This window comes from Ursus arctos, unplaced genomic scaffold (assembly GCF_023065955.2).
Source record: "Ursus arctos isolate Adak ecotype North America unplaced genomic scaffold, UrsArc2.0 scaffold_8, whole genome shotgun sequence".
Taxonomy (NCBI): Eukaryota; Metazoa; Chordata; class Mammalia; order Carnivora; family Ursidae; genus Ursus; species Ursus arctos.
Genome location: NW_026623100.1, coordinates 64,419,453 through 64,432,934, shown reverse-complemented (window position 1 = coordinate 64,432,934; position 13,482 = coordinate 64,419,453). Strand labels below are relative to the sequence as shown.

At 40.9% G+C, this 13,482-nt stretch overlaps 2 protein-coding genes across 9 annotated transcripts in view; one reads left to right on the top strand and one right to left on the bottom strand.

The window, feature by feature from the left end:
- Nucleotides 1-7,253, top strand: part of ZNF512 (zinc finger protein 512) — a 30,959-nt gene extending 23,706 nt beyond the window's left edge. For 4 of the 8 annotated variants that reach the window (XM_048222762.2, XM_048222760.2, XM_026521154.4 and 1 more), the window contains 2 exons: nt 2,093-2,191; nt 5,241-7,253. In XM_048222762.2, the coding sequence (XP_048078719.1) occupies nt 2,093-2,191; nt 5,241-5,549 (408 nt within the window). In that variant the 3' untranslated portion in view covers nt 5,550-7,253. Of the gene's footprint in view, nt 1-879; nt 943-2,092 lie in introns of all 8 variants that reach the window. The other 4 variants (XM_026521128.4, XM_044390882.3, XM_026521135.4 and 1 more) reach the window with 2 other exon arrangements.
- Nucleotides 7,254-10,122: 2,869 nt separating this feature from the next.
- Nucleotides 10,123-13,443, bottom strand: CCDC121 (coiled-coil domain containing 121). Its single transcript, XM_026521175.4, has 2 exons — nt 12,894-13,443; nt 10,123-12,423 (listed from the first exon to the last, which is right to left on the bottom strand). The coding sequence occupies exons 1-2, from the start codon at nt 13,238-13,240 to the stop codon at nt 11,460-11,462; spliced, it is 1,311 nt and encodes a 436-aa protein (XP_026376960.2). The 5' UTR covers nt 13,241-13,443; the 3' UTR covers nt 10,123-11,459.
- Nucleotides 13,444-13,482: the final 39 nt, after the last annotated feature.

The window sequence follows — 13,482 nt, the reverse complement described above, 5'->3', positions numbered from 1 at the left end:
GTTTATCAAACTGCTGTTTCAGTTATTTATTCCGTCATGACAAAGTACCTGAACCTCAGTGGCTTAAAACATCAATGATTTTATTTGTTCAGAATTCTGTAAATCAGTAATTCTGCCAGGGGTCAGAGAACATTCTCCTGTTGTACGTGGCCTCAGCTAGGATCACTCGTGGGTTTTATTTAGCTGCAGGCTCAGATGGGACCTGAATGTCCAGCCTGGCTTCTGTGCAGCTGATTCAGCTGGGAGCTCAGCCGTCCACACGGCCTCTCTCCATCAGGGTGTAGTGAGTTACCAGCAGGGTCCGTGGCAACCGACTTCTGAGTGTCCCAAGAACATGAAGATGTAAGCTGCAGATCTCTTAAGGCCTAGCTTCAGAATTTGTTCAGCATCATTTCCATGGCATTCTATTGGTCAAAGGAATCACAGGGTTCACTCAGTTTCAAAGGGAGGGTAAGCGGACTCCACTTCTCACCGGGAAGCCATCTTTAATCTACCACAGCTGTATATGCAGTACTTGGGGAAGGAGCAGATGATACATAAGAAATAGGAGACACATTTGTACTGGAAAAGGCAGATTAAAAAAAAAAAATCTAACTCTGCAATTTGCTGTTTCTCTAAGTGCCAGAGAAAAAGTACCAGGGAAGAGAATATCTTAAGCTTTTCTAAACAGCTTGTTCACCTTTTTTTTTTTTTTTTAAACCTTTCCTTGGTTTTCTTTTTTTGCTTTTATGGCTTGTGTGTGAAATCTTTTGCTGTTTGGTGTGCAATGCGGTTTATTGGGCTGCTTCCTTCAACTGTAGGGCTGGTAAACGGCCAGATGGCTAAGAGAAGGATGCGGTTTGGTACAGTCTTCACGTTATTTCTTCTTCTCTTTTTCAGGGTTGTGAGGCTGTCTACAGTAGTGTATCAGGCCTTAAAGCTCACCTGGGCTCTTGTACCTTGGTTTGTAACTTTCCGAACAATTTATCTTAACATGACCTCTAAAACAGTCTGATGGAAGAGAATTCAGTTTAGGTGAACAGCTAGTTGTCCTGTTTGCTGTTACCTTCAGAGGCTGGTTTAGTTTTTTATGTCCTAAGGATTCTTGGTCTGTTACTGGATGTGATGCCAGGTTATGTCCAAGATACAGAAAAAGCCAACATAGCCTTAAATCCTATCAATTAAAGAATTTGGAGAACAATTTTATTAATTCTGAGTCTCTACCAAGGATTTAACTTCTTTCACCTGAACCTCTCCTGCCTTGGGCCTGCCCTGTCTTATTGGGCCTTAAACTTTCTAGAATCAATTTACATGTGCTTATCTGGATTGATGAAGACCCTCTAATCCCATGTGAATTATACTGGCCTCGGGATGAGAAGTAGGCTCTATCCGTGGGTGTCAGGCAGACAGCTGTTCACCTCACTGAATCTTTTCTGTGTTGACCCAGGTGCCCTACAACCCACAGCTATGGGGACTGCTGCCACTTTTCAATTCCATTCAGAAATATCTTTCACACAAAATGAGCACCACGGATACTCAGAGCTTCAGGAGGGGAGAGAAGTCTCAGTTCAAGGCAGCATGGGAGTGTAGGCATCCAAACCAGACCTGTCCAGGAATGCTAGGGAGTTTGTCGTCATGATCTTAGTGTCTGAGTCCTTCAACTAGGTATTATGGATAATACTTCTCTAATTTTGGATATCGAAGGCACTCTTTGGAGCAGCGGATTATAGTGGGAAGAATTATCTACATTGGTGCCTCTGGTGAACTTCAGGAGTTTGATCATTTGGGAAGAGGAACCAAGAGAACCTGGAAGTGAAGTGACAGAAACAAGGGAAGATAGAACAGTGTGACGTGTTCTATAATATAAGGAGAACTTCAGGTTGTGTTAAGCGAGTGGGGGTATTATGTATAGAATTATATTAGGATAGATTTATAGGGGTGATAGCCTGCCTGATCTGGTTTTCCTAAATATATTGCTGTTTTGGATTTTCTTCCTTCTTACCTTTGCTGAAGTAAAATCCCCTTTTTTCATCTCTAACGATCCCCACACATGACCCAGGTATGTATTCCTGAATTTACCAATAATTCCCTTTTCTTTCTCTCTTGAAAACAGGGAAACTTTGTGGCTGGAAAATACAAGTGTCTTCTGTGTCAAAAAGAATTTGTGTCAGAGAGTGGTGTCAAGTATCATATCAACTCTGTCCATGCTGAGGTGAGGTCCCTACTTTCCCACCATGTTTTTGTAATCCTCTGGAACGCATACATATGCCCTAAGACAGGTGGATTTTGTGCGTTTTTATGGGCTAGGACTGTCAAGGAAAGTAACTTGGAAGTGGTTACCAGAGATGGAGTTAAAATACTTTGTAAAATTAGATGCATAATTATATTTTTCTGTGAAAGCATTTGAGCTCACTGTAAGTGTGAACATCCCTGAGCCCTTCTGATTCTTTTAAAAATCCAGTTAAATCAGGCACTTGGGCACCAGGCTGAGTGTACACCTTTGGAATTCTTGTATAGCCATCTCTATCCTTCTCTTTTCTCCTATTCTAATGTCTTTGAGCAACCTGTTTTTAATGTTTCAAATACTGCAAAGAAGCAACTATAAAGGACATTAGCAAGACAACTGGAGAAATTGGTATACTGACTCTGTTAAGTAATAGTAATGAGTCAATGTTCATGCCCCTGTTCTTAGGCAGATCTGTGCCGAAGTTTTTAGGGATGAAATAAGTCCGCAGATAACTTGCGGATGGTTCAGCAAAAGGACGAAAAGAAGGAAGACAGGGAAGAGAAGTTGACCATAGTAAATCTAGGGTTCATTAAACTCTTGTCACTTTTCTTAAGGTTTGTAAATTTTCAGAATTAAAGAATTCTGTATGAAAGTGCTTTAAGGAAAGTCAAGAGTTTTCTCATAGGACAAGTTTTTAGTAATACCAGCGAACAGAGAAATTGTTTCCTGTATAATTAAATACCTGTATTGCAAAAGCTAAAGGAGTAGAGTGTGCATTCTCTTGGAATATCTTACTGCAGAAACTGTTGTTGCCTGATAAGGAAAGAGAGCAAGTGCCTTTAGCTGTTCTGTGCCCTCCCATTCTTAACAATGTGGGCTGTCCTTAGTGTCATCAGATATGGTCCCTGTTGTTTAACAGGTTTCAGCCTGGGAATCCCTTTCCATATCTGAGATTTCTTCTGGAAGGCAGTCGTATCTTTTTTATAATAATAGCATACCTTTTTATACCTCAGGAATTATTTAAAAGATAACTAATCTGACAAAATCTGGCCTTTATGTAGTTCACCTATTTCTCCAGTTTCTTCTTAAAAATTTGGAGCCAACAAATTTCACTTGGTTTGGGGCTTGTTCCTCAAGCATTAGTTCAATGATTTGTGCCTGTATTTACGAATTATATGTGGTCGTAAAACATTTTTACTCTGTTCTTCCCTCTCAGCCTCACATTTTCTTATACTACTTTTTTTTTTAACAGACATTTTCAAATACATGAAAGTGGACAGAATAGTATAATGAATAGCCTTAACAGACATCAGTATATGGCCAGTCTTGTTTTCCTTTATAATCGTACCCTCTTTTCTTGTCCCTTAAAGGCTTATTTTAAAGCAAATTTCACATACCATGTTAACTGTCACTGCTTCTTTTGATATGTGTGTCTAAAATATAAAGACTTTTAAAAATGTATAACCACAACCATCATTACATCTAAAAAATTAGCAATGGTTCCTGAATATCGTCATATACCCAGTCATTATTTAAACTATTTAAATTTCCCTGATTGCCTCATAATTTTTTTCAGTGTTGGCTTGTTCAAATCAGGAGCAAGAAAAAAAAAAGGTCCGTATACTGTATGTTTTAATCTAGAGTGCTGTCCGATAGAAATGTTATGTGAGTCATGTATGTAATTTAAGATTTTTCAGTTAACCACATTTTAAAAATATAAAGAAAACAGGTGAAATTAATGTTGATAATATATCTTATTTAATCCAGTATACCTAAAATCTTTTGAACATGTAGTCAATACAAAATTATTAATGAGTTTACATTTTTTCATACTGTCTTTGCAATTTAATGTGTATTTTTTATGTGAATTTTTTATATTAAAAACATATCTCAATTTGGATTAGCCATTTTTCAAGAGCTTATTAGCCACATGTGGCTAGTGACTATCTCATTGAACACTTCATGTCTAGAAGTTTCCCTTTCCTCTGAAGAAGCAGTCATTTGTCATATATGTTTACACACATTTTGAATTTTGCTGATTGCATTTCTGTGATGGTGGTCCTGTCTCAGGGTGTTTCCTATAAATTGGTAGTTAGACCTAGAAGACTGATCAGATCACTTGATTTCAATTGAAATTCATTTCTTTCCTTCCTGTCTTTCTTTCTTTCTTTTTCTTTCTTTCTTTCTTTCTTTCTTTCTTTCTTTCTTTCTTTCTTTCTTTCTTTCTTTCTCTCTCTCTCTTTGTTTCTCCTTCCTCCCTTCCTTCCTTCCTTCCTTCCTTCCTTCCTTCCTTCCTTCCTTCCTTCCTTTCGCAAGAATGTTTCACAATTGGATTCCATGTTCTTCAACTCTTAATTTTTTAAACTGAGTCTCAGAAAGGTTAAGTAATTTCCCCATGGTCACAGAGCTAGAAACAGTGGGGATTTGCACCTAGATGGTCTGGCTGCAAAGTTCATGCCCTTAACCACTATACTGTCATGAAATAAAAGTCTCCTATGGCCCAATGCTTTAAAGGTCATGAGATTTTTATAAAGGAGATCAATGAGTGGGATGATGGTAAGTGAACAGACTTCGTAGATCCGTTACTGAAGTATCCCAAATCATGTCTTAAACAGTAAATGCTTGTAGTGACTACTCTGCATTGAATTTCTCCAGTTTAAAGTACAGAGTTATAAGCTATGGTTCCTTCTTCCTGCGTTCTGCCCTAACCATGCCTTTTAGAAATTCTTCCCACACCTGGGGCGCCTGGGTGCCTCAGTCGGTTGAGCGTCGGACTCTTGATTTCAGCTCAGGTCATGATCTTGGGGTCATGGGATCGAGCCCCGTGTTGGGCTCCACGCTTGGCAGGGGGTCTGCTTGGGATTCTCTCTTGCCCTCTGCCCTGCCCCCTCCTTGTGCTCTCTTTCTCTCTCTCTCTTTCTCTCTCAAATAAATACATAAATCTTTCAAAAAAGAAAAGAATTTCTTCCCACACCCATTCTTTGTGCTCTCTGCTGTGTATTGACTGGATGATTTTTCCATTTTGCCTCTGTAGGATTGGTTCGTTGTAAACCCAACAACAACCAAAAGCTTTGAAAAGCTAATGAAGATAAAGCAGCGGCAGCAAGAAGAAGAAAAGCGGAGGCAGCAGCACAGGAGCAGAAGGTCTCTGCGAAGGCTGCAGCAGCCTGGCATCGAGCTTCCGGAGGCAGAGCTGAGTCTTAGAGTAGGGAAGGATCAGAGGAGGAGTACCGAGGAGTTGCTAGTGTCGACCTCCTGTAAGGAACCGGAGCAGGAGCCGGTGCCAGCACAGTTCCAGAAAGTAAAGTCCCCAAAGACGAATCATAAACGAGGAAGGAAGTAGGCAGGCAGTGTGAAAGCTCCTAGGAGAGCACACGTGATGCTGTTGTCACGGGGACCTGTGCTGGGAGGACTGAGTCACAGGGGCTGAGTGAGGGGAAATGTACTCTTGCAGCTGTTTGTGTCAGGCTGTGACTTTCTCAGCTCCTTCCTCCTGTGTAAATTTTACTGTTCTCCCTATTTATTCACTTCGACCCACCCAGCCCACCCCAGTCCCCTTTTGGGTAGGTTTTCCTGCTGTTCCTCATTGGAGTCCTCTTGTTTTTCTCTTATCTTGCCCAAAGAGCTCCCTTTAAAGGCCAACTATGGGCCCCTCTTGCCCTGTACAAAACTGAGAAACCCGTTTGGTTGTCCTTGTCCTTCCTGGGCTATAGAATGTTCTTGGACTCTCCACTGATTAAGTAGTCATTCCATCATCTCGCTTATAAAACAATCCCAAATTAATTTTTAAAATCATACTGACTTATCATTTTGTATTTGTGATAAAACAATCCTAGAAGCTAGAACTGTTGTCACTCATGTACTAAGCGTATCCTGTCTCCTTGGGAAACAGATTTTATGGAGGCTGTTTGTTCTCTCAATATGGTTTTAGGATTGAAAGTAAGAAAATGGATTTAGGATGAAAAAGCCAGAACCTCTCTACACTGGTTTTACTGGGAAATGTTTTGTTTGTCCCAAGTAACAGTGACTGACTGACTAGACCCACAAGCATGAAAAGCAGCCCAAATATTAACATGTCCCAAACATGAAAATGATTGGAAAGAAGGAAGTAGAAGAAGCAATAAATACTGCCTCGACTTTCTTGGGGCTTGAGGCCTCATCAGTTGCTATGATCAGTGCCCTCCGGAAGCTTGTTTTCTCCCCCGGTTTTAAGAATTGAGAAATACCACATTGCACTTGATGTTTTGACACAGAATCCTAGTGTTCCTGGTAATGCCACTAAGATTGGTAGCCAAGGTACACATTCCTTCTCCCCTGGACTTGACCTCACTTGTTAGTCTACACTGTGCTAAGTCTTTATTCCTCCCTCTAGCCAACCTCTTTGTCTCTTGGAGTTTTCTGAGAATATTGTCCTCTGTCCTCTTTTATATGTGGAGTTCTATCCTCTTTATATCTTGAGACTTTGACACCAGATGTAGATACTTATCTGGTGTTGGAAAGACAAATTCCTTTTCTGTACCTCCTGCCTACCTGATAAAAAAATGTCTAGTGGGCTACTTTTCTTCGAGGCTGGCTTTCTCTGGCAGCTCTGTTGTTGTGTTTCTAGATTCTCTTCCCCTTTGCCACAAATACTGGTCTTATATATTCTTGCCATTTTTCATGGCATATGCCACATAAAAAGCAAGGACCCTGAACCCCGATATGGATAAATACTACCTTTTCAAATTCTGAGAGGCTGTTACTACTCTTGAACTCTGTATTCTGTGCTGCTCCACAGAGCTTTAAAATGTGGGCTTTTGTGAAGACCACTTTCCAACAAGGGAGCATTGAAATGAGATTTGGATATTGCCCGAATAGACAGTTTTGAAACAAGTCAAGGACGTGGTGTGTCCACTCTACGTTTTCATTGGCATTTGCACCCTTAAAACCCTTTCGGTAGATGAGGATTGTCAGGGAGGAGAAATGAAGAAGCTATATTAATTTCTGGTGAGTAAGACTCGGGGAATGCTGGGCAATGACAAAAGAAATAAATGACTGTCGGTTAGAATGATGTTTCCAGTTGTTCATTGACTCCGATCTGCTGCTTGACTCCTTGCTGCCACAGTGTATGGGGGTAAGAAAATGGCTAGACATGGGAGTGGGTTTGAAATAAGTACCAAATGCAGGGTCTTGGTAGTTTTTTGGCCCCTGAAATCTTCTGGTTAAAATGAGTAACTTGTTTCAGATTAAAGTGAATTAGTATAGGAAACTTGTCCAGTCTCATCCAGGGCCCTTGCAGGCACTTTAATTAATTTTTCCTTTCTGGGGCACCTGGGTGTCTCAATCGGTTAAGCATCTGACTTCGGCTCAGGTCGTGATCTCAGGGTCCTGGGATTGAGCCCCACATCTGGCTCCTTGCTCAGTGGGGAGTCTGCTTGTCCCTCTGCCCCTCCCCCTGCTCGGGCTCTCTTTCTCTCTCTCAAGTAATAAATAAAATCTTAAGAATTTTTTTTTTCCTTCCTGAGGCCAGGTCTCAGGAGGACTCAGTAGAGAGTATCATAATCATACTACTGAGTTTTTAAATTTTTAAACCAAATTCATTAGAATAATATAAATTTGACAATATTGAATAAAGGCAGGTTGTGGAATGCATGCATGCATGGTGTGGAATGTAAATTGGTACAGTCACTTTGGAAATGATTCGGCAGTATCTAGTCAAGCTGAAAATATGCCCTAAGACTTAGCAGTTTTACTCCTGGGTACATACAGAGAAAAATCCTCTTGCCCAGGTGTACCAGGAGACAAAGGATGATATTGTGGTATGGTTTACAACACGTAGCAGAGACTACTAGCTGTCCACCAAAATCTGCTCTCACCTTGCAGAGTTACAGGATTATAGGATGAATGGTTAGACTATGTTAAACATCCACCATCTAACCCCTGCCCCTAGAGTGAAGGGGTAGCCAAGTAACTTCTCTGCAGTAGAATGTGAGTGGAAGTGATATGTGTCACATCCAGGCTAGAACTTTTAAGCAAGTGAGTGTAGCTCTGTGCTTGTTTTCTCCTTCCTCGGGCCAGATGCAGATAATAGAGTGACTTACGGAGGTGGCAGAGCACAAAATGGAAAATAGTTGATGCCCTGAATCACGCCACGAAGGACTAACTGCCAACCAGGAACATCTGTCTGAGACTACTGAAGAGAACTAAATACCTGTGATTTGAGGCATTATACATTCTTGGATTTCTTTGTTAGCCTACTCTAATACTAATCTAACTATCCATTAGGAGAAGGGAGTAAGTTGTGATAGAGTCCTACAGTGGAATACTATACAGCTATAAAATTAACTAGGGCTTCTTGTGTCATGGAGACATCCCAAATATAATGTCTGGGAAAAGCAAGTTACAGTATACATGAAGTGTGCCATTCAAGGTTTAAAAAGAAGCAAAAACAATGCTCTGTATTGTTTATGGATATGTAAAAATATATATTTCTATGCTATATATTACATACAAGAATTTGTATTTAGTATATATTTATAGTTTAATTTAATCATGCTTGATTGTTATGCATATGCAGGAATGATAAACACCAAATTTAGGACAGTGCTTCTGGGGTTCAGAGGGACTACAAGTGAATTTGTAAGTTATTTCTTAAGGTGGATAGTGAGTTTGTTCTGGTCTTCTATATTGTTTGTCTGAAATACTTCTTTTTAAAAATCAGTTCTCACAAATTATTCTGCTCACCTCCTTCTTAAAAGGGAGTACTTTAGAAATTTTACTTGTGTTTCATTCTTAACCTTTCATTTTCCCATAACCCTTTAGTCTGCTGTTCTTTCTATTCACTTCTATTTCAGCCACTCCAGTCAGAACCATCATCACCTCTTGGCTAGACCATAATCCTTTCCTGATTGTTTCCTTCTGATTTTTACTGGCTTGGATACACGCCACGTAACAGCTGTATTGAGTTTTTAAAATTGTAAATCAGACCTCATTCACCTGCTAAAAGCCTGCTGGTTTCCCAGTGCACTTAAACTCGCTTCCTCTTTGTCCCATAAGGCCTTCTGCTCCCACTGCTATCCCATTTAGCTTCTTCTCCCTCTATTCCACCTCTGTTCTCTGACCATTCCCCATCTACACTTTAGCTACATTGACCTTTTAGTTCCTGGAACCTACTAAGCCTCATTCCCATCTTAGGACCTTTACCTTCATTATTCCCATTGCCCGGAATTGCTTCTTCCCTGGCTTTTGCAAGGTAGACTTCATTGTATCATTTAGGTCTTAACCTAAATTTTACCTTGGAGGTCTTTTCCATTTAAATGCACTCTCTATAACATCACCCTGTTTAATTTTTCTTTGTAGCAAAGCAGACTAAAAGTAGGTTGAGATACTCGTTGGGCAATCTACTGCTCACTTGCAGGTATGGATTTCAAAGTACCTTTATCAGATGATTCACCCTCTAAAGTCTTCAAGCCCTTTGAGTCCTCACACTGAAAGGGACAGACATAAAGCAATACACCAGATTCATTATCTGGGATGATAGGAATTAAAAATAAATGTATGGGACGGAAGTTATCCATTCCCCAATTAGATAATTGGGACAGCGAAGGCAGGAGGGAAATTAACAGCAGAGTAATAAGAATTTAAATCCCTCCTACTTTCCAACTCCTTATCAGACTTAGCATGTATTTTCCTATGCTTTTTTGCATTTTTCCATCCACAGAGAATAGGGCTTCAAATATGTCTTGGTTACCATGTTTTTCAAGTTCAGTCTTTCTGTATTTTCAGCTCAAGAACTGAAGTATTCAGGTTAAGGTATCTACATAATATCTAAAATTCTACTTTCTGTATTGAAGTTGCAGTTTTATTATGTGCACACTAGTATGAATAAGACATGCAGAAGCAGCAGTAAGAAGAGTGATGATAAAAACCAACAGATACATTATAATCTAAGGTTTTATTTTTAATAACAAACTACACATTAAACAAAAACATTGTTAAAGCTAGAAGTTAAAGGCATTGAGGGAGAAAAAAATTTTTACTCCACAGTTTTAAAGGAATTCATTTACACAGGAATAAAGCTGAAAATTCAGGAAAATTATTTTGAAGTTTTTCATCACTGACAATTTCTGGAAAGCATAAAGTTGATTTTATTTTCCCATAGAGGAGTGATGTTAAAATATGGTATTATATTCCTGTACTAGGATTCAGCGTGCAAATAAATAACTAGTCCAACCATCAGTATATCATTAAGTGCAAAAAAATTTTTAAAAACTACCCTAAAAGTCTATACTAATTAAAAATATTATTTCCAGTTCTTTAAAATAGACGTAAATATAAGGCACATATTAATTACAAAAGGCATTTCATGTACTGTCAAGTGAGCACATAGTAAGGAAATGTAGAAAGTGACCTAAAACTGAAGTACTTATTATATCTAACATTAATCTTGTTGTCTTAGAATTTAGAATGCTGTTAGGGAAATAGATGGCACAAGACTCTTTCAAGTCCCAATATTTAAAATGTTTTTTTCATATATTTTCCTGAAATAAGCAGTGACCTCATTAATGCTAGAAGTATTTCTTCACAGACAAGATTTTCAAAAGTAAGAGTTGACCTAATAGACATTCCCTTTATCTCAACCTACTCAAAGCTAAAACGGTAGGGGCTGAGCTTCAGACAAAAGGTCCTTCTACGCAGTGCTCTGCCCCCCTCCTCCAGCCTAGCTCTTATTGAACGTGCTGTTTAGATTACTTTTTCACTCTTGACAAAACTATAGAAGGAGCCGCCTGGTCACTGGTGCAGACTTGGAAAAGAGTTAAAAAGCACTTTGCCTTCTTTCTGTGCACTGGCCAAGAGGCATAAGGATAACTGGTTGTTTACAGAACAGAAGGTACTATATCAAGTCAATCTGAAATGCTATTCTTAGAAATCTAACTTAGCTAGATGAAATAAATCACAGAACTGTTTTCCTTTCACTACCTCAAGGTGGTTTTCTTGAGCTAGTTTAATGTACCGGTGTTTGGGAAATGGTATTAGGTTATCTGGAGATTTGAGTAACATCCCATTTATTAACAAGATCTAATTAAGGGAAAACCTAATTAAGGGAAGCTGGTGGCACAAGTATCTAGCAGTACTGCTGGAAAAACGCACCTAATCTTTCACCCTAACACATCATGATGGATGTTTTACCATAGCAGTCTGAGATCCCAAAGCCTTCCTAACCGGGGGTATATAGCACGTGAGAATACTGGTTCCAGTCCTTATTTAATCAGTGTTATTTCAGGAATTGCTTTGGATTAATCCTTGGTTTGGTACTCAGAAGAGGTGTTATTGTGGTCCTTGGAGCATCCTGTCTTGGGCACCAATTATGCCTTCTTTGCAATCGTTGCCTCCCCTGGATTAAGCACTGCACATACCACTGTTCCTGCTGCAGCTGCCGCTTCTGATTTTTTAACTGGCTTTTAATAGCCTGCAACTCCTGGCATTGCTGAGTTTGCTGCAGTAATTTCTTCTGTAACTCCCGGTTCTCTCTCCTGATGCTGCGGTAGAACTCAAAAGTATACTGCTTTGCTTCCAGCTCCAAGGCCTGGGCCTTCCTGTCAAGCTCCTTTCTTTTTCTCTTTCCCAGCTGCCTCATGTCTGGCTCACTCAGTTGTTTCTCCAGGAATGCCTTTTCCTGGAGTAACTGGACCCTGACTTCCTGTTTCTTTACATCTGTCTCAGCTTGGGTTTTCTTTTTCTTCTCCTGTAATATCTGCATTTCTCTCTCCTGTTTCTCCTTTAATAGTGAAACATTCCTCAGTGCCTGCAACTGCTGCTTTAAATTGAATTGGATCTTTTCCTTCTGCAGGAGCTCCCGTTTAAACTCTGAAGTTTGTTTCGCGTATTTGGAGGCTGATTTTTGCCTCCTTCGTTCAATCTCCTCGTTTTTTTGTAAATAGTTGTTCCACAGCTTTTCAGTCTGCCTTCCATACTCCTCAGTTTTGTTGGTTAGGTATTCCAGGAAGAATTTGTTTTCAGTCTGGACAAGGAACTTTTCATTGTATAGCTGCCTGGTCTCCTCCATTAGCAATTCTTGCTGGATTTGAGCTTGTTTTATTTGGTTGGTCAGCTTGGTCATTTCCATCATTGACTTTTCTTTAAACCTCATCTCTGAGTTTCTTAGCTTCTCTGGCTTGAAAAAATCATTTATTAAACTAAGATACGGTGGAGGGGAACTCCTAGAGTCCTTAGCAAACCTGAGGGAAGAACAAGTGAGACATTCCCCCATCAATTCTTAGTGAAAATTTAGTAAATACAAAATGCATAATTGTACTTTAATTCATACGAGAAACTATTTTTGAGAACCTATTACTGTTCTGCCACTATGCAAGGCACCAGGGAATACAGCTAGGGGTAAAGATGAAAGTGTAGTTTACAATTTACAGTACGCATTCACTACAACCCTGTGAGGTATTACCTCTATTTTAAAGAGGAGAAAACAGGTTCGGAGAATTTAAATGACTTGGCCACGAGTTACACTGCCAGCAGGTGGTAGAGTGTGAGTGTAAAACCTAGATTTTAAGATTTACTGAACACTACAGTAGCTACAAAGGGCCACAGGAACAGCCGGGGTGGTCGAGAGTAGCCATAAATTTCCCGGCTTTTCCACGACCTTTCCGGTATCCGAGGACACTTCCGTGGAGGGAAGCGCCCCTTGAGTACCTACTTGCTCCAGGAATCCAAGCGTTTATCTCCAAGGTCACGGCGTGGTTCACTGACGGTCACTGCCAAGGAGGGAGCGCCGGTGTCAGGGGCCTGCGACACTTGGGAATAGCGTCCCCTTGCGGAAAGTTTTCGTAATTTCTCCGTCCCGTGCTCCACGGGTCCCGACGCTGCCCAGCAACCCCCGGGGTCGCACTCCGCCCCAGTCCCAGCCGGTCTAGCCCTGAGCTGCTGAAGCTCGTCGGCTGCCGAATAAGCCCCAGCAGCCGGTTCTCCCGCTCCTTGGGGGCCGAAAGAGAAACGAACTCTCCTCATTTTCGACCCGTGGGGGCCCTGCGTCGGGGACCCCATCTCGTCTCGCCCTTCTGGGGACCAGCGCTTTGCCCCTCCCCTACCACGGTGAGTGCCCCTTTTCCTAGTCCTCTCTAGCCCTCCATTTCCCCGCCACCGTCGCTAGTTGGCCGGGAGGCTAGGATGCTCTGGCGCTCGGCCCGCCCCTTCGCCTTCCCCTTCCCCTTTAGCGCTAGTTGGGTTCTAGCCTCTCTCGCCGCCTCCAGCGTCATCGAAGCCTCTCTAGGCACGAGGCGTCTCTA

Coding starts and splice junctions, on each gene's coding strand:
- CCDC121 (XM_026521175.4), bottom strand. CDS start 13,240: ATGGGGTCCCCGACGCAGGGCCCCCACGGGTCGAAAATGAGGAGAGTT. Junction 12,424..12,893: donor CGCTTGGATTCCTGGAGCAA/GTAGGTACTCAA, acceptor TTCTTCCCTCAG/GTTTGCTAAGGACTCTAGGA.